Here is a 24,164-nt window from a genome sequence, read left to right as displayed (position 1 = left end):
TGCCCAGTCTCGACAATTACTCTCTGAAGAACGTGGTCCTGAGAGGGGAGGCCGTGCCAGCCAGCCTTGGGTGGGGTAAGGGGTGGTTCTCTAGGGTTTCCTGCTTCACCCTGTTTGAATGGCAGCAGAGGGGGCACCTGGCAGGACCCTGTCCTTATCACACGGCTCGTGTTTGCCAGAGCTCCCCATATCATGCTTGGGGCTGCCACGTACACGTGCCCCGAATGAACCCACTTTTCTTTTCCTGGACTTCCTGCAGGCAAAGCTGGTCCGGTACATCTGCAAGCAGCGGCAGTGCAAGCTGAGCGTGGCTCCCAGCGAGAGGACCCCGGAGCTCAACAGCTACCCTCGCTTCAGCGACTGGCTGTGCACCTTTAACGTGAGGCCGGAGGTGGTACAGGTACGTGGGCCAGGCTGTGGGGATTGGGGTCTGGGGGTGGGGCATGGGGGGGTAGTCAAGCAAAGGGACCACGCACAAACCCGAGGACCAGCTCCACTGTGGCTAGTGCTCTATACTCAGGAAAGGGATGTGGGGAGATGGCAGCAACAGGAGGGACTCAGGGTACATGTGGCTCTAGTATGTGTCCTGGGTGCCATCGCTTAACGAGCCAGACAGCCTGACCACACCACTCATAGGTTCGCCGTGAGGATGGCAGCCGACATTTCTGGAAACGTCGGCTGTGCAACAGACACTGTGTTAAACACTCTGTACAGAGAATCTCACTTCATTCTCACAAAACCCTGTGAAGGAGTTACTATCATTATTGCCATTTTATACTTGAGAAGATTAAAGCACAGAAGGGTCAAATAACTTGTTTAAAATCGTACAGCTAGTAAATGATAGCTTTGGAATTTGGAAGCAAGGGTCTGAGTTTAGTTTTCTCCTGTAACTGCAGTAATATATTATTTTCCTTCCTTTGTTCTCTCTTGCCATCCATCCAACCTACCCACCCACCTACCCACTAACTAATCAACCAGCTTGCATGGAAAGAGTCAGGGGTCCAGGACAGCTCTCACGGGACATCAATAAATCAGTGCTTGGCAGGTGTGATTCACCCAGCCAGGTCTTTTAAATTCTTTATTTCTCTTCTAAAATTAAAAAGATGGACTCTTGCTATTGTTTTAAAAGTAATCTGAATTCATTTTATACTTTATTCATTTACACTTTGGAAAACACAAAAGGGAGGGGGAAAATCACATACATATTCCCACTACTCAGAGAAAAATCTGTGATCATTAAGATTTTGATTTTTCCTTCTAGTCTTTTTTTTTTACCCTAATAGTTAAGTCTTTAAAAAATCTCTAGTGGATTAGACCTGTGCTATCTAGTAAGTTAGCTAATATTGTGACTTGGAATGTGGCAAGTCCACACTGAGATGTGTTATGATTTCAAAGATACAAATTCAAAGATGTGCTGAATGAAGACTTGATACAGAAAAAAGAAAAGGAAATATTAACAACTTTACAATTTTAATCTGTTGAGATGACACTATTTTGGATATATTAAGCTAAATAAAATGTGATTAAAATTAATTTCATAGATATTTACTTTTTAAAATGTGGCTGCTCAAAAATTAAAATTTAAGTATGTGGCTTGCATTATATTTCTCTAGGGCAACACTGGTTTAAACCATCCTGAATAAACAATTTTATATTTTGCTCTTATCATTTGACCTGCTAACCAGCCTGTTTTTCCCGTATTTTCACACTTAGTAACCCCCAGCCTTTTTTTAAGTGGACGCATAATGTTGAAGTGTATGTGCTGTAGTGTACCAGGCAGAGATAAATTCCAGTTGTTGACTATTATATATAATATGGTGGTTAATATTATTTGGGAAGCTATTTGTGTATTTAAGAATTTTCCCTAGGAGAGATTCCAGGACAGGAGGTGACATGAACATAACAGGTTTTGGGAAGGGGGTGGAAGAAGATGGGAATGAATGGGGGGGACCCACAGGGGCGCTCTCAGCACCTTACATGCTCCCGGCCCTGGCCCCGGCCCCAGTGGCCCTCATATTTGTGGCATATGCCAGCTTTTAAGAAACTGGCAGAAAAGAGTTGGTCCATGTGAAGGTTGAGGGAAACTGTTTTGTGAGCTGGAGGTACCTTGGGCATTATTAACAGTTCCGCGTACGTGTAACGCATAATATGTATAATGTATATGTATAATAACACATAATATGTAATATGAACTTCACCTCTCTACATCTCTCCATCTCTCTCCCCACCCACCCGTCCCCACCTGCCCAACAGTTTTCTGCCATACAGGAAGGAGATCCAAACATATAATGGTTAATCCATGGTGACAGATTTAAAATCATGGGCTTGGAGACTAGGAAGAACTGAATGGTCCCTCCAGCTCCCCAGGCCAACCCCTAAAATTTCTCTAGGGGCTCCCCACCCCTCCCTAAAATCTCAGGATGAAGCCGTTTCCCCTCACACTCATGTCTGTAGCTTAAGCTGGAGATACTGGAGCCCCACGAGGGCAGTGACTTGCCCAGCATCTCATCAGTGTTATCCCTACTTGGCTGTGAGGACCACCAGGTTCAGAGTGGCCGAGGGGCTCTATGAGGGTCCCAGAGCTAGTAACAGGGACACACTTGAGGTTCAGACCTGGGCCTGCTGGACTCCGAACTGTGCCTTCTAACTTCCTTTCTTGGGCCTGAGACATCTCTGGCAGATGGCTTTGCTCCTCAAGGGGTTTCCCTCAGATCTCCAGAGATGCGAAGTGTGCAGGAGACCCAGCCCCACCCATGTCAGTCTTTGAGACAGGAGCCAGCTGTGCCCAGGGCAGAAGCCAGTACCACGAAGGCTGGCTACAGAGGCTTTTTTGGCCTCTGGGGAGCACTCTGGTGGCAGCCGGTACAGGGGTCTCCCAGCCGGGCCCAGAGGTAAAGCAGATCCTGAGTCAGGTGATGTTTGAATCACAAAGTCATGCGTGATAGTCAGAGCTGGGTGGTAAATGAGGGGCGAGCTCCTTTGTGCTCAGTGGTCAGGCAGGCAGGAGAGCCCAAGAGCCAGGTGTATTTGGGAGCCAGGATGCTAGCTGGCGTGGAGCACTGGGGCAGAGTCTGAGCAGAGAGCTGTGTGGGGATGGTGGGCTCAGGGTGAGACGGCACGAGCGTCTCCAGATGCTCAGTGACTCTTGCCCCAAGACATACTGCAGACCCGTCCACCTCCCTCCATGTCTCCCTTCCCCCGCCACCATGGTCCAGGCCCCCATCCTCTCTCGCCCAGACTCCTGCAGCAACCCTGGAACTGTCTCCCTGCTTTATCATTCACCTGCTTCATTGCATTTTCCACACAGCAGCCAGAGTGTCCGCGAAGAAACGTAAATTGGATCACGTCACTTTCCAGTGCTTCCCACTTCTTTCCGAATAAACACCAGATGCCTCACACACTTTGACCTCTGCCCGCCTCTCTCTGGCCTCATCTCGCTCCCCCTCCCCTTCGCTCCCTCTGGTTTGACCTTTGCACCCACTCTCCTGCTCCCTGGAGTGCTCTTTCCTAGGCTCAGCCCGTGGACATCATTCTAGTGTGTCAGGTCTATTGTCACTTCCTCCAAGCAGTCTTCCCTGATGATGTGGCCTAAAGGTCACGCCTATCTTTCATTTTCTACCAATGCACCTTGGCTGATGTTCTCAAGGACACCAATCACTTTCTGGAGTTTCTGTAACTTATTTGTTGCTCGTGGTGTGTCTCCTCTCCCACTGGAGTACAAGCTCCGTGAGACAGGGACCTGCCTGCTCTGGTTGTTGGTCACAGAATCCCCTTTGAGTATGGGGCCTGATGTGATGACTGTTTGAGAAGAAGGGAGGAAGGGTGGATCTCATCATGACATGGTGGATGTCCCCTGAGTCAAGGGTTTGGTCCTGAGTGGGTGGTGACACGGGTTATTCCAGGGTCTGGCTTTTCAAGCCTGTAAGATAGGCCACCGTTGGGACTATAGCCCCATATAGTCATGCCCAGCTGCCCATGAGTCAGCCTCTGGAAAGACCCCTGGGAGAGTTGGTGCTCCCAGGGGAGGGGGCCTTCTCCAGGAAGGCCAGAGCCCCAGGGAGCCCTTCTGACATACGGACCACCTTTCATTTATTAAGGGGTTGTGCTTCCAAAGGCCTGACCAGTCTCTTGCTGGGAGGCCTCTGTAGTCTGATTATGGGTCTGCACCATGACTAAGGGGCTCCTGGGACCCCTGAGGGTCTCCTGCTCATTTTGCCTCAAAGCTGACATATAGAGAGCACACCTGGCGTGTAGTACAAGTGCTGTGTATGCACTGAGTCCTCGCTGTCTGCCACGTCTCTCTCCTGCCTCTTAGAAATGCCTGGGTTCTTGGCCTGGCTCTGGGAACCTGGCCAAACCCTTAACCTCCCTAAGCCTCAGTTTCCTTCTCTGTAAAATGGGGGAGTAACCCATGTGCCATGTGTTTGCTGAGGCAGTTGTGAGGGTCAAGCACTTCGAGGCACTGCGGTGTTTGCTGGGGTGGAAGAGGGAAAATTAAGGCAGTTTCCTCACCTCATCCTCAGCTGCCATTATTCCTGAGTGAGAATCGGACCCAACAGAGACTGTTGGAGGTTTGTACACCAGGCAGCTGTAAATAGCCATCAGGGGAGTGGATGGAAACAGGGGCTGGCTGGGGGGCAGTTTTCTGAATCAAGAGGCAGTGGGAGTTGGCCGAGAGCTTAAGACAGAAGGCAGCACATGGGACCAACTGGAGCCGGGCCGAGTGTCCGCCTCCCACCTCCTGCTGCTCCCAAGGGCCACACATGGGCATCCTTACCACCACTGGCATCCTCACCGCCATCGTCACCATCACCGGTGGGCTGGAGGAAATGAGGCCAGAGGGGCTGGGGAGCAGGAGGAGGGCAGGCCAGACTGCCTGGGTTTTAAGGACCACAAGGAAACACTGGCCGGGTATCACTCCATCTTCCTCCAGACTCCCCAGACCCTTCTTCTCAAGATTAGTCTTTTTCTTCCCCCCAGATCTCATGTCAGTTCTTGGGCTATGGGCCAGAGTGTCCTGAAGGTTGGAAAGAGGGCTGTTTCCTTTAGAAATCCCAGCCCCTTCTGACCGGGGAGGAGCTGCCTTCACTCGCTGTGCTCCTTAGTTTCTCCTTGCCATGGGGGGTGGGGGCAGAGTTAGAGTAGCTCCGGACCTGGCCTCAAGGCCAGCCCTGGGGCGTTGGCCTGTCTTGTTCTGTTTCTTAACCCGGGCAGTTGTATGGACTCTGGCACCCACCCCACCCTGCCAGGCCTTGATGCATCCTGTGTACTTTCAGCCAGAATTGGTTCTAGAATAGGTGCAAATTTCAGAAACCAAAGTTCCAAACAGCACGAAAGCCCCATGCCTTTCCAAAGTTGACCTCGGAGACAGAATCCTTTGACTTCCGAATGTCATTGAAATCATTGTTTATTTTCTTAAATAAATGTTTTCTTTTGGAATAGTTTTAGATTTACGGAAAAGTTGCAGAGAGAGTGCAGAGTTCCCGTATGTACCCCTTACCCAGCTTCCCCCATCATTAACATCATACGTTACCAGGGTGCATTCGTGGAAACTCAGAACATGGCATTGGTACATGACGATTAATTAAACTCCAGACTCTATTTGGGTTTCACCAGTTTTTCCATTACTGTCCTCTTCCTGTTCTAGGTTCCAATCCAGGGTACCACATTGTTTTTATTCACATCCAAATTTCCTTTTTTTTTTTTTAGGTGCTGAAATGGGATCATAGAATATATATCATCCTGTGGGTTTTTAGTCTGAATCTCATCTCTGTGTTAGTCCATGCAAACCCACCTCATTCTTCTTTAGCAATAGAGTAGGAAGAGGTTGCATTTCTCTGTGGTATCTTAGGAATGGCTGTGTTGGAGGGGTGCCCACCTGTGCACATAGAGGCCCACACAGAAGGCATCAGCTCATGCCCAGAAGAAGCCAGGTGCCCAGCAGCATGGCACCTGGCATATGGGAAGCCCTGGCAGATATTTGCTGGTGAAAAGTGACTGAGGAATGAGCGAAAGTCACAGTAGGATGGAGGCTGGGAGTGCCAGACTTGAAAACGGGGTCTCTACCTGTCCTTTTTCTGTCTGGCTTTTTGGGGAAGGGATCAAAATCCATGATGTCTGGCAATTTCCTTGTGCTGAGCTATGGGGGTGCATTGGTGCAGTCAATACCCCCAAGATGATTTGACCCAGGGCTGCTCCCCGAGGCCTCTGGGGATGGTCTTTGTGTGATGGGACTTGTCTCTTCAGCCTCTTTGACTTCTCTGCTGATCTTGAGGCTTCATGGCTTCGTGACCGGGGCTCTAATTTTTCCCACAGGAAAATACCTGCATCATACGTGTGTGTAGCCATGTATCCATGTATAACCTCCTCCTTCCTTTTCAAAATCGCCTTCCCAGGATCTGGGCCTCTAGGGTTATCTAAAGAGTATTTCAGCTTTGTCCTTAGATTGTGGTCACCAGTTTGTGGCCATACCGTTTCCAGGAAAGAATGCCCTCCTGCTGGATGAAGAGAGGGGACGGACGTGGAAGTGGCCGCGGGGCAGTGTGGCACTTCTGGGTTTCTGGTGTGGACGAAGGGACTCTGCACTCTTCCTCCTCTTCCCACCGGGGACACATCTCAGCCCTCGGCGTCTCCAGAGCCTGCTGCAGGCACTCTGACCTGTGTGACCACTGACTCCTCTTCTCCCTCCTCTGTGGATGCTGGAGACGGGCAGCTCTGGAGATGCCTTCCTCTATTCACCCAACCATCAGTCCTTTGTCTAGACTGACACTGTCCAATAGAACTTTCTGTGATGCTAGAAACATTCTCTTCTGCCCTTTGCGTGTGGTAGCCACCAGCCACATGTGGCCCGGCGGGGGACACTTGAAATATGTGTAGTGCGACGGAGGAAGTGAAATTAAAATTTGTTTCTATCATACGGAATTTTAATTTAAATAGCCATTTGGCAGTTGCTGCGATTGGGCAGCACAGGTCTGGAGCCCGTGCTGGTGGGGCCGTGTGCTGAGAGCCGGGATGCTAAACACGCTCTCCCCAGTGCCAGGAGCTCTCAGGCTGGGGGGAGATGCACGATCAACAGCTGGCACCGAGTGCCCGGACAGAAGCCAGCCTGGGGTCTGTGGAAGCAAGCGGGCAAACTCACCGTGGGTGCTAGTGGGGGGCTAGCCTGGCGGGAAGGGGAAGGACACACTAGGTGGAGGGAGGGAACAGTAACTGCAGAGACCCCGGGGTCTGGGTCTCAGAAAGTTGGTGCCGTCCTCACAGGAAGTGTTTGCAAAGGGCTGGTCCGGGAGGAGATCGGTGAGGAAACAGGGTTGGTTCGTGGATCTCTCCATGAGTGGAGCGTAGGGGTTGGGGTTTTATCTGGGAGATCATGGAAGGGTGTGTGCATGAGAGAGGAAGACAGAGAACATTAGGATTGTTTGAAGGAAAGTAGAACTCCTCCTAGTGAGAAGGCTGGATTCATCGGGGCTGGGGTTGGGGGGGGGGTGGGTGGAAGGGGAGACAGTGCCCCTGGCTGGTGAGGAGTGGGGAGCAGGTCTGGAGGGTTGGGGGGCCTTCGGGATGAGGGAGTGAGCAGGAGACTGAGTTTAGAGGCAGGGCCCCTTCCCGGGGCATCTAGAGTCACACTCTGTGACTATTTCCATCCCCTTCCCCATCTATAGGTTAAAAACTTAAAATCACAGCTTCATGTTCTGGCTGCAGCTGGGGAAATGATTTCAGAGCCTGCTGGCATGGAGCCATGTTTTTTTCTTCAGCAATTTCCCTCTTGGTAGTTGTTAAAGGAAGTGGCAAGCGCTGGCTGGGATCAGTGCTAGGAGGGAGCCTGGGTGATGCGGAGGCTGGATTCCACGGGCCGCAGGGTCCCCGAATAAGGTCTCGCTGGTGGCGTGTTTTGAACTGAAGATGCAGGCGGGTCCGGTAAGGGGTTTTTGTGGTGGCCCCGACTAGGCAGGTTTCTCTTTCCCCTTTCCTCTGTCCGTGCATTCCCATGTGTAAAAGTCAGGCCTTCTCTTGGGGATGGGGAAGAAAGCTGCCTGACCTCTGCCACCATCTTGGTTTCCCATTGGCTGGGAGTGGATCTGGCTCTGTGGGCCCCGGGATGTAGGCCTTGTGGAGCGGGAGGCTGTGTAAGATTAGACCAGAAGAGTGAACAGGTATTTGGCTCCCGGGTTCAGCTTTGATAGACATGAATCCTGCCACCCTCGCGCCTAGCGTCTCCTCACATCCCTCTTCCCGTCCCCACCCTCTCCCTTTGGGAGCCAGAGGCCCCGCCATCCTGACAGCCTGGCTCTTTGGCATCTGGAAGCCTCCTCGGAATGCAGCACACACCCTCACCCAGCCACATGCAGGGATCCAGGCCAACAATCGGCCCCACCGGCCTGGGGCTGCCGCCAAACTGAGGAACTGAGATCTTGGGCGCTGATCTCGGTACCAGCCCAGTGTGGCTGGGCGGTGGAGGCCTGGGTGGTGCACTGCCATGTGGGCATCACCCAACCAGTCGGGAGAAGACCTAAAGTCGGGATATGGGAGGAAGAGGGCAAACTACAAGGCAGCATTTTACAGATACCATCCTCTTTAATCCTTATACCTTGGGTGGGGGGTGGGGGCCGTGGGAGAAACACTATGATCCCCACTTTATAGCTGAGCAAACTGAGGCTCAGAGATGTTGAGTGACATGTTAGCGTCACACAGCAAGCGGATAGGCAGGTCAGGATTCAAACTCACGTTCTTGTGACTCCAAACCCAGGCTTCCTTCCCCTGACAGATTTTGTCATCTGACGTCTTACCCAGAATAGCTCAGCCTGGGGCTATTGTATGTAGTTGTGTAATTGAATTGATCTTTATTTCTTCCAATCTTCCTCCCTCTCCGCTCCCCCTCCTGCTCCCCCACCCTCTCCCTCTCTCTCAATCTTTTTCTTTCTTTTCTTTTCTCCTGCCTTTCTCCCCTCCCCCATTTTTCCTTTCTCTTCCTCCCTCCCTCTATCCTTCCTCCTTTCCTCAATCCCTTCCTTCTTTCTTTCCTTTCCATCCATTTATTCTACATCCAATGATCACTTACCTCGTGCCAGGTACCCAGATTAATTACCACAGGGGATTCATTGATGAGCAGAGCGCAGTCTGCCCCGGAGGGCTTACAGGGTGGTGGGATGTACACGTTTCCAAATAACCACGGGGCAAAGCAGACTGACGGGTCCCGAGGGAGGAAAGGATGAAACGTGGGGGGGGGGGGGGACACAGAGCTGAGGGCGTGCTCATGTTTTCTCCTATTTGTCCAATCATGCGTTCGCCCAGTGAACGTGCACTTACCTCCTGTTCTGTGCCAGGTGCTGCTCTAGGCATTGCCTGTGAGCTCCTGTCCTTACAGGACTTGCAGACATCACTCCCTCCCATTGATGAAGTGATTTATTTTTCTGATCGTGAACCAAAGTGCCCTCTTTTAAGCTTTGAGCGAGGAGGTGCGCCTGATTCCTGGAAATCTGAAAAATCATGAGATGACGGCTCTGCTTAGCCCGCACTGGTTGGCATTTTTGAATGGTGAGCCCATCTCCTCAATCCTTTCGATTTCTGGGCTGCCAAGCCCAGCGAAAACTAACGAGACCGAAAGTCCCATGTGGGCAGGGACCTGGCTGTCTTGTTCACTGCTCTATCGCCAGTGCCTGGCGTGTAATAGATGTTCTTGTTGAATGACTGAATCTAAATAAGATTATCCAAAGAGTTTTGGTCTCTTAGGTCTCAGGAACTCTCTCATCTGAGCTAGTGAAGGTTGAATTGCAAGGGTCTCTGGGGAGGATTTTGGGGGCTGCCGATGGCCTGCTGTAGCCTGGGGTTCCTGAGCTGCCTCTGGTTTCCACTGGCAACGGGCTGGACTTGAGCAAGACTGTGTGCCTGTAGCCTCCTCTGGGGCCACTAGCTCCTGGGTTGTCAGCTGTCCACCTTCTCCAGGGACTGCCTCAAACGCAAAATTGCTCTAGAACAGATCTGCCCAGCTAGATATTGGGTAATTCTCGTGTCAACACCACGCTGTTTTAATTATCCTAAAGCAAAAAGTCTCTTCTGTCATTACTCTTCTTTTTTTAAAAAAAATCAGCATATAAATTTCAGTGGTCCTTGCTTCCAGCTATATGCCTTTGGGCAGGCAGCAAGATTAAAAAGAAAGATCGCTTAAGAGCGTGACCTCTGGAATTAGACAGCCCAGACCCTGCTGTTGGGAGGCGGACATAAGCTTAACTCTGCCACTTGCCAGTGGTGTGACCTTGGATAAGTCCCTTACCTCTCTGAGCCTGTTAACTCATCTGTCAGCTGCTCTAGCTAGAAACTGAGGAGTCATTTCTGATTCCTTCTGCTTGCTCCACCTCGACATTCAGTTGACTAGCAAATCCCACCAGCTCTATTTCCAAATATATATCCCCAATCCATCTATGTTTCTTTTTCACCACTGCCACCTCCCTAGTCCTAGCTACTGCATGGACTTGTGCAGTAGCACCTACATCACTCTTTGTATCACTCTTGCCCTTCCCTCCATTTCATTGTTCATGAGCCAAGAGTGATTCTTCTTAAAACCCCAGTCCAACCACCTCACTTTCCTGAGTACAGTCCTTCACTGTTGTCTTGTTGCACTCAGCATACAATCCAGACTCCTCACCATTACCTTCAAGGCTCTGGAATATCCGGTATCTGCCTCCTTCTGTGTCGCCTCCTGCCCCTCCTCACTCTTCCCCTCATGTTAGGACAGGTCAGGTTGTTTCCTGTCATAGCCCAGGGCCTTTGTGTGTTCTGTTTCCTCTGCCTGGAAATTTCTATACTCTCATGGCTAGCACCTTCTCGTCCTCTGACAGGAGCTTAAGAGTCACCTTTTCAGAGAAGCCATCCTGTCTAAAATTAGATGCCCCCCCCGCCGCCCCCCAGCCATACCCACCACTTTGTCTCAGTATGCTGTTTCCTTTTAGCACTTATTCACAAAGCTCAATTATGTATTTTAGTTACTTTTGAATTTGTTTTTTATTGTTTCCTAATAGGATATAAGCTCCCTAAGGAAAGAGACTATATATATATATTTTTTTTTTTTTTTTAATTTACTTATTTATTTATTTATTTTTGGCTGTGTTGGGTCTTCGTTTCTGTGCGAGGGCTTTCTCTAGTTGTGGTGAGCGGGGGCCACTCCTCATCGCGGTGCGCGGGCCTCTCACTATCATGGCCTCTCCTGTTGGGAGCACAGGCTCCAGACACGCAGGCTCAGCAGTTGTGGCTCACGGGCCCAGCCGCTCCGCGGCATGTGGGATCCTCCCAGACCAGGGCTCGAACCCGTGTCCGCTGCACTGGCAGGCAGATTCCCAACCACTGCACCACCAGGGAAGCCCAAGAGACTATATTTTTTGTTCACTCCTGTATCCCCTGTGCTGAGTAAGGTGCCTGGCCCACCCTTGCTATTCAGTAGCTGTCTATTGATTGGGTGGATGGATGGATGGGTGGATAAATAGGTAGAGGATGACATGGTACCAGGGCACTTAGTAAGCACTTACTAAGTAAAAGCTATTATGTTCTCCTACTTCTAGTTAGAACTCTTCTGTAACAAGTTCCAATATAAACTGGCTTAAAGAAAACAGGCTTTTATCAGCTTAGGTAATAAAAGTCCAGGGAAGTCTGGATGCAGGGGCTCAGATGATGCTATTAGAGCTCACTTCTCGGACAGGCCCACTCCACATGGCAGTCATGAAGGGCACAAGCAGCTAAGCTTCACTTTCTTTCAGCATAGTAGTGGTGTTTCCTATTGAGAGCTTCTTACCCTAGAACTGTAGCTGAAAAATCCCAGAGAAGGCTCTGATTGGCTTGGCTTTGGTCATGTGCTCATATCAGAACCAATCACAGAGCTAACAAGACAGAGAACTCCAGTTGGCCCAAACTAGGTCATAGGTTCAGCCCTTTGGCAGAAAGGTGGCGAGCCTGAAGGGTCAGGGCCACCTACACTTGGGAATTGGGTCTTGGAGGAAAGAGAGCCCCGCTGACAGAAGAAGGACGCACAGACACACACTCTCACTCCCTTAGATAACAATAACTGTTGCTACTGTAGCTCCCCATCCCCCACCCTCACCAGGGGCTCTCCATGTGGATGGGTCACCTTGCTTTCCCCTGGGGGGGACCTTGCGGTGACCATTGTGCCCGCCTTTCCCAACAGTGAGCAGAACTCCTCTGTCTGTGTAGGAGGCAAAGGGCCTCAGGCTCAGAGGTGGTTTGTCAAAGGCCCAGACCCTGGCAGGGGTTCTGCAGAGATCATGTTTCTAGGATATAATAGGTGAGTCTATTCTTCAGTTTTTGTTTTTAATAACACTTCTCATTTTCTTCACTATGATAGTAATAAATATTTATTTTAGAAAGTATAGGAAAGCAAAGAAAATAGGTCATCTGTAATCCTGCACAGAGGTAATGATTGCTTCTTGGCTTTTCAGGGTGTTTTTTTTTTTTTTTTTCTTAATATCCAGTAATTTATATGTATGTTCCTTTTCAAAATGTGAAAAGTGTAGAAATTAAAGAAAACAATACTACTGTTTATTGATGGTTTACCTCATAATCTTACTACTAAGAGGAAATGATGGAAACATTGTGGTGCATTTCCTTCCAGTTGGCCTTTGTTGGTTGATTTTTCTTTTCTTTTTCTTTTTTTTTAAATGTCATTTATTCGTGAATTTATGCTGTGATTCTTTAGTGAGTGTTCCCAATGTGCCTGGGACTGAGCTGTGAGCTTTACGTGGAGCATCTCGTTCAGTCCTCCCGATAACCTTCTGGGGAGATGTCTTACTCCATTCCATTCTGGCTGCTGTAACAGAAATACCGTAGAATGGGCTAGGTAGCTTAAAAACAACAGAAATTTATTTCTCACCGTTCTGGCAACTGAGAAAGAAGTCCAAGATCAAGGTGCCAGCAGATTCAGTGTTTGGTGAAGATCCACTTCCTGGTTCATAGATGACCGTCTTTCTGCTGTCTCTTCACATGGCAGAAGGGACTGGGCAGCTCTCTGGTGTCTCTTTTATAATCAGGGCACTAATCCCATCCTAAGGGCTCCACACTCATGACATCCCAAAGGCCCCACTAATATCATCACATTAGGATTAGGTTTCAACGTACTAATTTTGGGGAGAACACAAGTGTTTAGTCTGCAGCAGGAGGCAATGCTTTTATCCCCAGTATAGGATAGAGATAGAGAAACTGACAGTGTCACTTACCCGAGGTCACCTAGATGGTAAGTGGGGGAGCCAGGATTCATACCCAGGAAGTCTAGCTCCAAAGTTGGGGTCACAACACACACACTTTAAATTCGCGTGGATGGGACCATGTTGTATGTTGCCTCTGTGATGCCTGAGCATCTTTTTTAAAATTTCATCGAAAGTAACATTTTCTAAAGCTAATTACAAGTGTTCATTGTAGGAAAATTTGAAAATGTAGAAAAGCTCAAAAAAGAAAATAAACCCCCCCACAACCCCACCAGCCACTGCTAGCCAGCCATATAACTTTGTACATTTCTTTTCTCCAACTACACGTAGTCAAGTTCACTGTTTCTGGTATACAGTTCTATGAGTTTTTGTTTTTTAAGTATATATTTTTTAATTTATTTATTTTATTTTTGGCTGCGTTGGGTCTTTGTTGCTGCGCGCGGGCTTTCTCTAGTCGCAGAGAGCGGGGGCTGCTCTTTGTTGCAGTGCGCAGGCTTCTCATTGCAGTGGCTTCTCTTGTTGTGGAGCACGGGCTCTAGGCACGCGGGCTCAGTAGTTGTGGCTCGCGGGCTTCAGTAGTTGTGGCTCGCGGGTTCAGCAGTTGTGGCGCACAGGCTTAGTTGCTCCGCGGCATGTGGGATCTTCCCGGACCAGGGCCCGAACCCGTGTCGCCTGCATTGGTAGGCAGAGTCCCAACCACTGTGCAGCCAGTGAAGTCCCTTCTATGTGTTTTGATAGCTGGTAGTTTGTACGGCTCTTCCTTTGGGTGTCTAAACCACCCAGCCCCAAATCTGTGAGAGCAGCAGGGGCGTTGGAAGCAGTTGGAGTTCATGCGGGGGTGGGGTTTCCCCAGATGATTCACCGGGAGGAGGGAGATGATCGTGCTCCTCGTTGACTCAGGTCAGACGCTTTGGAGGGGGGCAGTGAGGCAGGGAACACCTCTCTGTCTGCAGCCTGGTATCCCAGATACCCTGGGTGCCTGGCCCCTGCCCCACACCCGGCCCCCTGCAGTGAGGCCCGCTGGAGTCTCCGTGTCTTACACCCAGCACCTGCTCCGGGAGGTATGTGCTGACTCCCCAGCTCCCCGGCACAGACTATTTTTGGCTGCAGTGACTGTTCACTACAGTCATGAAAACAGAAACTCCTCTCCCTACCTCCTTCCCTGGGACACTGCACCAGGGACCAGGACAGCTAGGGACCCTGGACTTGGGCCCCTCGTCATGCATTGCCTGTGGAGCTGGGTGATGGCCAAGGCTACAAGGAGCACAGGGACCCCACCACCCGTGGTGCTGCGCGAAGCACAAAGCCTAGACCAGCGCGGGCTGGAGGGTTGCGAGGTAGGCACTGGGGGCTGGGATCAGGTGGACTTTGCATGAGAGCCTGGAAGGAGTGTGTTTGGCTGGGCTCCGGGTCCTTGCTTTGCTGTCTATAGAACACATCTGGAGAAATCAGCATATTGGGGTAGCACATGCCTTCCACTTCATTATTTCATTCCCTTTCTTTTTTGCAGTTAGGTGGCTGGTGGGGACCCGTCGGAATCTTACTGAAATAGATCTTTCCCTTCTAGTGAATGGTTTTGGGCCCGTTTGTGCTTTTGGTCTGAACAGGGCACACACTTGTTTTGAGCCTACTTCTTCTGCCAGGAGCTTAAGAAACCAGCGTTGTATGGGCAGGCCCAGCCCTGTCTCAGTGCTTCTGGTCAACCAGATAAGGGGGGCCAAGCCCTATAGAGGCTATGAGTGCTAGCTTTGGAGGTACATGGACCAGGGTCCAATCTAGCCTCCATCGCTCACTTGCTGTGTCTTAGGTGAGTAACCTAATCTCTCTGAACCTCAATTCCCTTAGCAACTAAGCAGTTGTGCCCAGGCCACTTCACAAATGGCCGTAGTACCAGGAGTTGTTCACTTATGATTAGATTGGTTGTGAAAAGAGGAAGCATGTCAAGAAGCTGAGTGAGAATCAATGTGCCACAGCCCCGGGTGGGTCTTAACGCTCAGCTCAGAACCTGGGTGTTTGGGTGTAGCTGGTGATGTGCGATTTGCTTCTTCTTTACAAAAATAAGAAAGATGTGTCACTGAAGTGGGCATGGGTCGGGGTGGGCAAGAACGTGGAGCCGAGGATTTCTGCCCACCCACCATCTTTTGAGTCACCAAGACATTAGGGACTTGCCAGGCTCCAGGTGAGGCCATGAGCCCAGGACCCCACTGCTTCCAGATTCCAGAGGGCTCGGGACCCATGAGGTGAGCACCTGGCATGGTGTCCCTTAGGCCAGCACCTTTGGAAAAGATCTTCAGGGCAGATCTCAGGGAAGTCTTCCCTTTGGCTCACCTCTTAGAGCAGCTCAGAAAACCTGTAAAGGAATGACATCTTTACATCTGGGTAAGGAATGCCCACCGTGGAAAATGGTGAGCTCTCCCAGGGATCGGTATATCCTGGTGTTGGTCCCCGGTGTTGGTCAATGTCACCAGGGCCTTGGTCCTGGTGCTGTTGTTCTGGGTGACCCAGGCAGGTCCCCTCCCCTCTCTGGGCCTCGGTTTCCTCCTTTATAAAATGAGTGTTGGACTAGAATGTCTCTAAGGGTCCTTTGAATTCTGCCATTGACCTTGGCAGAGAAAGGGTTTTTCTCCTTCTTTCTTCACCAGCCTCATGAATACCCATTGGCCCCTTCATACCCTCAGCTCCTGGTGGCTCTGGTGATGGCCTCCTTGGCTTGAGTCCTGGCTCTGTTGCTGCTCTGGGGCAGGAGTTGTTTACAGGGTTTCTGGAAAACTACAGAGAGGGGCTGCCTCCCTCCAGGGTCTCCCGAGAGATCTCAGTCTCCCGCTTGGCCATTGTGGGACAGCTCTGAAACAATGGGCCCCTGTCCTCAGCCAAGTAGCCTGCCTCTCAGGTGTCCAGCTCTGGGCTCATGTCCCGCAGCCTGGCTCATCCCCCCTCCCCGCCCTGGACAGACAGACTGATAAACAGCCCCAAAGGACAGACAGTGTGCTGAACACTGGGACGTGCCCCTCTGGTGGAGGGGTCTGTGATTTGTCTCCTGGCCCTGCAGGAGGGCCCACCAGACCACCGCTGGGGCCAGGCATGTGCCAGGGCCCTGAGCGAAGTCGCTGTGCCCTGAGGCCCGTTTGCCAGTCTGGGTGCTCTGCCGTGGGGCTGGGCAGGGCGCCCTGGCTGGCTGCACTCAGAGCTCTCATGCTGCGGACGCGGAGGAGACAGAGTAGACTTTCTGGGAATCCTCACTTGACTGGTATGTTTGTCCAGGGGAGACCTGGGAGCGGGAGACAGCAACAAAGCCGGCCGCAGACGTGGTCACACCTGAGAGCCCCTGTTTATTTCTGTCGGTGCCTTTACCGCCAGGAGAGCTGGGGAGGTGCCCTGCTCCCTGCACCCTCTGCAGAGGATCACTGGGCATCCCAGTTCGCCAGGGCTGTCGTCCCGGGCAGTTCCTCACAGCGCTCCCGCTTCCCGTCTCAAAAGTGTCCCTGTTGGGATGGCCCATTGCACGCTCACCACCGCCCTCCGGAGGCCCTCCTCTTCACCCAGCTGCCGGCCCACTGCCACCCTGCTCGTGCATCTGCTGTATCAACAAGGGACGCCACGAGGGCCTGCATGTGTGGGGAAGCTGCTGCCCTGGAGCAGGGCTGAGGTGGTGACAGGCCCCTGACCCCTGCAGCTTCCCCCGCTCTGGCCCCTCCGCACTGCCCTGCTCCTACGGGGAGGGACTCCCCACCTGCCTGTTCCCTAGGAGCCACGTGTCACCCAAGGGCTAGTGTAGCTCTTTGGCTGCCGTCAAACCCTCCCCCTTCCTACCCGGACCCCAGTCTTACGTTTGAATGTTCTCTTGTTTGTTTGTTTTAGAGTATTCCATTTTTGGTTTGAGTTTTACTGTGGAGTCTAGTGGAGAGTCTAGTGGGTTCTTTCCCACAGTGAGCAAGCATCCTGGGGGTAGAGAACCCCCTGCTACAGAAGCCCACCCATCTCCTCTGTCCATTTTGGGAGTAGCGTGTATTGGGGGAAGCACACAGCCCCACACCTAGGGGGGGGTGTGTGTGTGTGTCTGGTGTGTGTATGTTTCTCTAATCCTGGTCATCTGGCCATTTTCAAACAGCATCCAGGAGGAGCAGTTTTGGAAATGTGTGTTGATGACACAGAGAAAGGTGACAAAATGTAGGCTGCCTAGACGGCAGATGTGGGCCTGCCTTGCCTCTCCACTGTGTTCCCCTTCTGCTGATTGTGTGCTGGGATTGGATGGGGAGAAGACACGTCAGCACGGGGGGAGGCAGGAAGAAAGGAGCAGTGAGACCCAGGGCCACCAGGGAATGGAGCCCAACATAGTTAATGTGTGTTTGTTGAGTGGCTGAATGACCCACGAGGTCAGGGGTTGCTAAATTACAGCCTGTGGGCCAAATCCAGCCCACCACTGGTTTTTACACAGCCTTTCGAAGTAAAAAATGGTTTTCACATTTTCAACTGGTAGGAAAAACAAAACAAAGCAAAACAAGGCTATTTTGTGACATGTGAAAATTACATGAAATTCAAGGTTCTGCGTGCATACTTACGGTTTTATTGGCACATAGCCACAACCATTTGTTTCCATATTGTCTATGGCTGTTTTGGTGCCCTGATGGCAGAACTGAGTCGTTGTGACAGAGACCATATGGCCTGCAAAGCTGAAAATACTCCCTCTCTGGCCTGTTCAGAAAAAGTGTGCCAATTCCTGCACTAGGTACCTCGGGATTTATGGGAGGAAGAATGAGACCTGGGAGGCAGCCACAAGACAGGCTTTCCCGGAGGGTGGGCCCAGCCCCCTGGGGTGACGGTGGCGGCTGTGGTGAGAGCAGATGCCGCCAGAAGCTGGAGACCTGGTCCCAAGCAGAGTTGGAGAGCACCCGCCTCCTCAAGAGGGCAGGAGGGGGGCTGAGGGGGCCTGGCAGGCCCGCTGAGGGGATTGAAAAGGAATGTAGAGAGAAGACCCACTGGGAGGCCTCTTGCAGCTGCTTTTAACCCCGCAGCTGGAGCGCATCCCAGCTGGGCATAGGAATAGGGCACAGCGTGGAGTCTGGAAAGCCAGATATGACCTATGATGCCAGGTAGACTCTGGCCTGGGAAAAAGATCTCACTTTATAGAGCAAAGAAGTGGGCACCAGTGCAGGCAGAGCCAGCTGGCTGTGAAGAGGCAGAGGTGGCCGTGCCTCAGCCTCATCAATCAGGCTGTGTGGCCTTGAGCAAGTTACCCACCCTCTCTGAGCCTTACCATCCATCTCAGGCTGTTATGAGGACTGCATGTGCTGACCTCTATAGTTCATCTGACAGAGTGCCTGGCACCCAGGAGATGAGTAATAAATGCTCATCACTCACCCTTTCTTGATCCCCTTCTCCTGCATCCCTCCACCTCCGCACCACTTTCTGAGGCTTTTAAGCCCAGACATACTAATGCGTAGGCCAGAGACAGCCACTCCCTGAAGGGTCCACCGGGCTCCCCACTCTGTGAGCCCCTACCCTGCCTAGGAGGGAGGGAGGCACCAGTGTACAGGAGAGCATATCTCCTGGGACATCTATGAGCGTGAGCTAGGCTAGGGTTGGGTTGAAGGAGTGTGGGTCTCATGAGAGGACAGGTCTGCCTTCTCAGACCCTTTCTGCCCTGGGCTACTTTAGCCAGACTTAAGGCCCTGCAGCCTTTTTGCCCGCATGGTCCTCACCCCCAGAAATTTTGATTTGATTGGTCAGAGGTGGGGCCTGGGCATCAGGATCATTTTTTAAAGCCTCCCAGGTAATTCCAGGGTGCCACCAGGGTCAAAAGCCACTGATCTGATCTAGCCAAACCCACTCATTTTATAAATGATGCAACTGAAGCCCAGAGAAGGGGCAGGAACTGGCCCAAGGTCAAGAGGGTTCCAAGGACCAAATCTGATCCTTCTTTTGCTGTACTGGTCAGCTAGCTGGGAGGTGGTAGAGAGAAGCCCTCCCGGAAGGGGCTGACTTCTCCCAGGAGGGGCTTTTTCTCATTTTCTAGGGCTGGGATAGTGACTAGGTCCAGAACTGATCCACCGACAAAGCCAGTATCCCCAAGCTGTCCGCTGATCTCCATGGAAACCCCAGGAGGCGCCTGACCCAGGCACCTACTGCCATAGCCCCTCCTGTGCCTCCCAGAATATCCAACTATTATTATCCAAGTCTCAGCCCTTCCTCTCCCTCAGCGCCAGCGGTGGTGCTCCACTGGTCCTGCCCTCTAATTATTATCAGAAAGAATAACATAATGTCACCTGCCGGAGACGTAAGTCGTGGCTCGAGGGAACGGGCAGAGGCGGGGAGCCAGTGTGCCTGTCCTGTGGCCCCGCTGCCCGCCTCCACGCTCACATGCTGACCCGAGGCTGGGTGGACCCAGAGCATCTCCCGTAGCAGGCTGGGCAGCCATGTCTTCCCTTCCTGGTTTCCAGTTCACATTTTCTTCTTTAGACAGAGAAGGCAGGAAGGAACCTCCGTCAGGTTCTCCTTTGCCAACTGGAGGCATGGGGGCTCCCGGCCTGGGCTGCCATAGGAACCCCTAGCTATTCTGCCTCTTCTGTCCTAGCCCTCCCACTGAGCCCTGGCCGCAGAGGGGTGTACAGGGTCCCACGTCACCATCCACACGGTTCTGGGGGTCCACCTCTGGCCTCTCTGGTGGGACCAGTTCCCAGGCAAGCATCTGTGGGGAAGGATCCTGGCCCTTGAATTAAGCCCCAGCCAGGGAAGCTGGCGGACACCTCTGCTCATGCACCAGAAATCCAGGTTCGGCCGATGGACCTTGCGTGCTGGCCGCACTGATTGAGACAGTTACTGCCGTGACTGATCCGTGCTGTGCTCTAGGACTAGACAGAATGCTAGACGGAGACACCAAGTGTGGGCTTGCGTCTCTGTCTTCCTTCAGCCCGGGCCTTCACCCGAGTTCCGTCCTGAGCTGCCACAGCTTCTTGCAGCACGCGGTCCACACACAGGCTGTGAAGCCCGTGGCATTTCCACGGCCCGCCTGACCGGCCACGGCTAGGGGGACGGCCTTCAGTGTCAGCCAGCACAGGTTGCTAAGTATAGACTCCAGGCAGCCCCGTGGCTGCTGGTAAGTCCTGGGACACCATTTGATACCCAGCCTGGCCTGTGACACCAGTTGCCGTCAGCAGCTGGGGTGGGTGGGGAAGGGCGCAGCGTGTTTGGCCCAGCCCGTCCCCACCTTCTGCTGCAGAGAACAGAAGCAGCAGTCTCGTGATCACAGCTTGGGAGTCATCTCCATGCTCCACTGGTCCTGCCCTCTAATTATTATCAGAAAGAATAACATAATGTCACCTGCCGGAGACGTAAGTCGTGGCTCGAGGGAACGGGCAGAGGCGGGGAGCCAGTGTGCCTGTCCTGTGGCCCCGCTGCCCGCCTCCACGCTCACATGCTGACCCGAGGCTGGGTGGACACAGAGCATCTCCCGTAGCAGGCTGGGCAGCCATGTCTTCCCTTCCTGGCTTCCAGTTCACATTTTCTTCTTTAGACAGAAGCTGGGGTGGGGTGGGCAATAATTCTCCCTGAAGCAGTGTGGACGCTCAGCCTTGGTCCCGTCTCCAGAATTCCAGGGTCTGGACGCCTGGCTTTGAGACAACTTGACATCTTCGTGTGACTCCAGGCAGGTGGAGGCCCTCCCACAGCCTTGGGGCCTCTCAGACCTGAGAGCATTTCAAGGCGGCTTCGCCTGCTGGGTTGTCGACAGGCCCGTGAGTTCACCGTCAGCAGGCGGTGAGGCTCATTCCCTAATTTGCTTTCTTTTTTAAAAAAATACTTATTTATTTGGCCGCATCGGATCTTCTTTGTGGCATGTGGGATCTTTATTGCAGTGCTCGTTGGGGGGTGCGTGGGCTTCTCTCTAGTTGTGGCATGCAGGTTTTCTCTTCTCTAGTTGTGGCCTGTGGGCTCCAGGGCGCATGGGCTCTGTAGTTTGTGGCACCTGGGCTCTCTCGTTGAGGCGCTCGGGCTCAGTAGTTGTGGCGCACGGGCTTAGTTGCCCCAAGGCATGTGGGATCTTAGTTCCCCGACCAGGGATCGAACCCGCGTACCCTGCATTGGAAGGTGGATTCTTTACCTCTGGACCACCAGGGAAGTCCCCCTAACTTGCTTTAGGTTTAGAGATTATCCAGAACAATTGTACCTGGATTTCTCTGGTCTGAAATAACTTCCTAAGTCCGACTTGGCTGTGCCTGTGACTGGGAGGGGGAGAATCGCATCCACGTGTGAGGTCTGGTGGAGTTCACAGGAGGGAGGGGAAAGCAGTCCCTGCTGCCTTATTCCCATGGGGTGGACTGATGCCTGAGGTCTCAGGGGAGTGAGAGAAACTTGCCAGCTCATTCGAAGCTGTAAGGAAATACCTTTTTTTTCCTTTTTTTTAAAAGGGAATGGATTTGAACATATTCTTTCTCTCTGCTTGCTAAAGACAAAGGACTTCCATTTTACAGTATATGTATATGTATATATATATTTTTTTTTCCAGAAAGCAGGTAGAAATTAATTCCTTTAATTCACTTTGAAAAAAATCATTTTCCCCAAGATAGCTGCTGCATCCCAAGGCTTCGCCCAAGTTCACGAGTGACAGTGGGGAACAGTTGAAGGAGCTTTGGGACCCAGCACACCGGGGTTTCAGTTGTGGCCTCGCCACTTATCAAGTTGCACTGCGTGAGGTCACTGAGCCTCAATAAAATGGGCTTAACAGCATCTCCTTGCTGAATTGTTTTGAGTGGAGACAGTATACAAAGCCCTGAACGTATTGTAAAGTACTAGCAAATAGTTTGTAATAGGGGCTTCCCTGGTGGTGCAGTGGTTGAGAATCCGCCTGCCGATGCAGGGGACACGGGATCGAGCCCTGGTCTGGGAAGATCCCACATGCCGCGGAGCAACTAGGCCCTTGAGCCACAATTGCTGAGCCTGCGTGTCTGGAGCCTGTGCTCCGCAACAAGAGAGGCCGCGATAGTGAGAGGCCTGCGCATTGCGATGAAGAGTGGCCCCCACTTGCCGCAACTAGAGAAAGCCCTCGCACAGAAACGAAGACACAACACAGCCAAAAATAAATAAATAAATAAATAAAATTAAAAAAAAAAAGTTTGTAATAATAAATGTAGTTATTATGCTTGAGAAACTGAAACTTGGTGTGGGCAGGGAGGAAAGGAATATAAAAGAAAAAAAAATCTGAATTTGCATTGTAGTTAGATTGGGGATTGGGTTCCTAGGCTTGTCTTTGTGGTCATCAATCCACTTCCACCCCCAAATCAAGCAGATACTGGAATCTCCACTTTCCGGAGAACTGCTGAGTCATCACAGCCTTGGGGAAATGCACAAGTGTGGGTGAGAACTGAGGGCACCCCAGGGAAAGGTGGAGGGTTGTATTGTGAAGGTCAACATCACTTCCATTTGCTCTCCCTTGACAATATTGCCAAATAGCTTTTCATAGTGAAATGAGGGCAAAAGATGTCAAAATTGCATTTCAGTGAAGAGTGTTATTGAAGACAATAGAGGAAGACACATTGATTGAACAAAAGCTTCTGCCCTGGGACCATTATCTAATCAGCCTGCTCTCTGTGTTGTTCTTATCAACGGTTTCCAGTTCTCATTTTATCGTCTGGAAGGATTTCTGACAACCAGGGGTTTGTCCAAACCAATGATGAGCTTCTTGGTGCTTTGGGGTATCTGTTTATTTCTAATTTTTGGTGTGAGTCATTCTAAACAGCCATGAGATTCTTTCCCACAACTCTGGAGATTGAAGAATATACATACAAGACACAAAGGTGGGGAGAGGGGACACGGCCAGACACCGGGGGCCACATGCCAGGCCTCAGATGTGGCCCCACCCCCCAGGCATCACAAAGCCCCCAAACCATTGCCCTAATGACTCACAGCCGGTATCTTCATCAGGTTCAGTTTTGACACTTGAGTTTAAGATTTATAGCACCATGGATTGACTGGCCATAACATTGCTCTCGTAAAATTAGGCACAGCTTGCTAATAAAATCAATGAAAATCAGCTTAGATCAAAAACTGCAAGCTTATATGAAGCATTTGATGTGGGATGTTTGGCCTTCCCTGTTATAGAAAATCTGGAAACTCCAGAAAGGGGACAACACCCGCCGCCCCACCCCCACCCCCTCAAGCTCACCACTGGTCCCGTAAGCTCTTTGAGCTTTCCTTCTGCTGGGCCATATCTTATTGCATTGCAATAACTTATTTTCATGTCAGTCACTCCACAAGCCACTTGAGGCCAGGGACGTGTCCCATTGTTCTGAGCTCCAGGCTCCGTATCACATGTGGCTCAAAGTAATCAGAGCCGGAGGGGTTTCCCCACTCCTTGATGTGTGGAAAGAGCATACGCTTTGGAGTTACGCCTTGACTCAGATATTCGCTCTCTGTATTCGTTTTCTTTGCTGTGTAACAAATTACCATGAACTTAGCTGCTTAAACCATCCGTCATGTGTTAGCTCACAGTCCTGCAGGAGGAAGACTGGATGGAGAGGTCCCCACGGGCTTGGCCAGCTTCCCTGCTTAGCATCCTGCCCGGCCAAAGTCGGCGTGTCAGCCAGGCTGGCCTCTTACCTGGAAGCTTTGGGAAGAAGTCACATCCACGTGCGTTCAGGTCTTTGACAGAATCCACTTCCTTGTGGCCTCAGGCCTGAGGTTCCCTTCTTGCTGGTCAGCCAGGGGCCACTCTGTGTCCTCGAGGCCACCTCGTTCCTTCTGTGTGGCCCCTCCATCCTCAGAGTCCGCACCAGTCCTTTCCATGCTTCGGGCATCTCACTTAATATCCGCTACCTTGAAACCTTGGAAGGGTCCGACTGAGAATCAGATAAAGCCGGGTAGTAAGGACCTACACAGTGCTTGGCGAGGGTTAATTCTTTGTAATCCTTCTCTCCATAAGCCAGTTTTATTTGAAACCGATTTTGTCTGATTCAGAGATAGCAAAAT

General features: G+C 51.5%; 1 protein-coding gene across 2 annotated transcripts in view; it reads left to right on the top strand.

Moving 5' to 3' along the window:
- The window catches only part of KSR1 (kinase suppressor of ras 1), a 147,272-nt gene that overhangs the window by 81,358 nt on the left and 41,750 nt on the right, over positions 1–24,164 (top strand). For both annotated transcript variants that reach the window (XM_028166889.2, XM_007183915.2), the window contains exon 2: positions 260–400. In XM_028166889.2, coding sequence (XP_028022690.2) covers positions 260–400 — 141 coding nt within the window. The remainder of the gene's footprint in view (positions 1–259; positions 401–24,164) is intronic.

Source organism: Balaenoptera acutorostrata, chromosome 20, assembly GCF_949987535.1.
Source record: "Balaenoptera acutorostrata chromosome 20, mBalAcu1.1, whole genome shotgun sequence".
Taxonomy (NCBI): Eukaryota; Metazoa; Chordata; class Mammalia; order Artiodactyla; family Balaenopteridae; genus Balaenoptera; species Balaenoptera acutorostrata.
The sequence above is the reverse complement of the archived record's forward strand: the minus strand, read 5'-3'. Positions and strand labels throughout refer to the sequence as shown.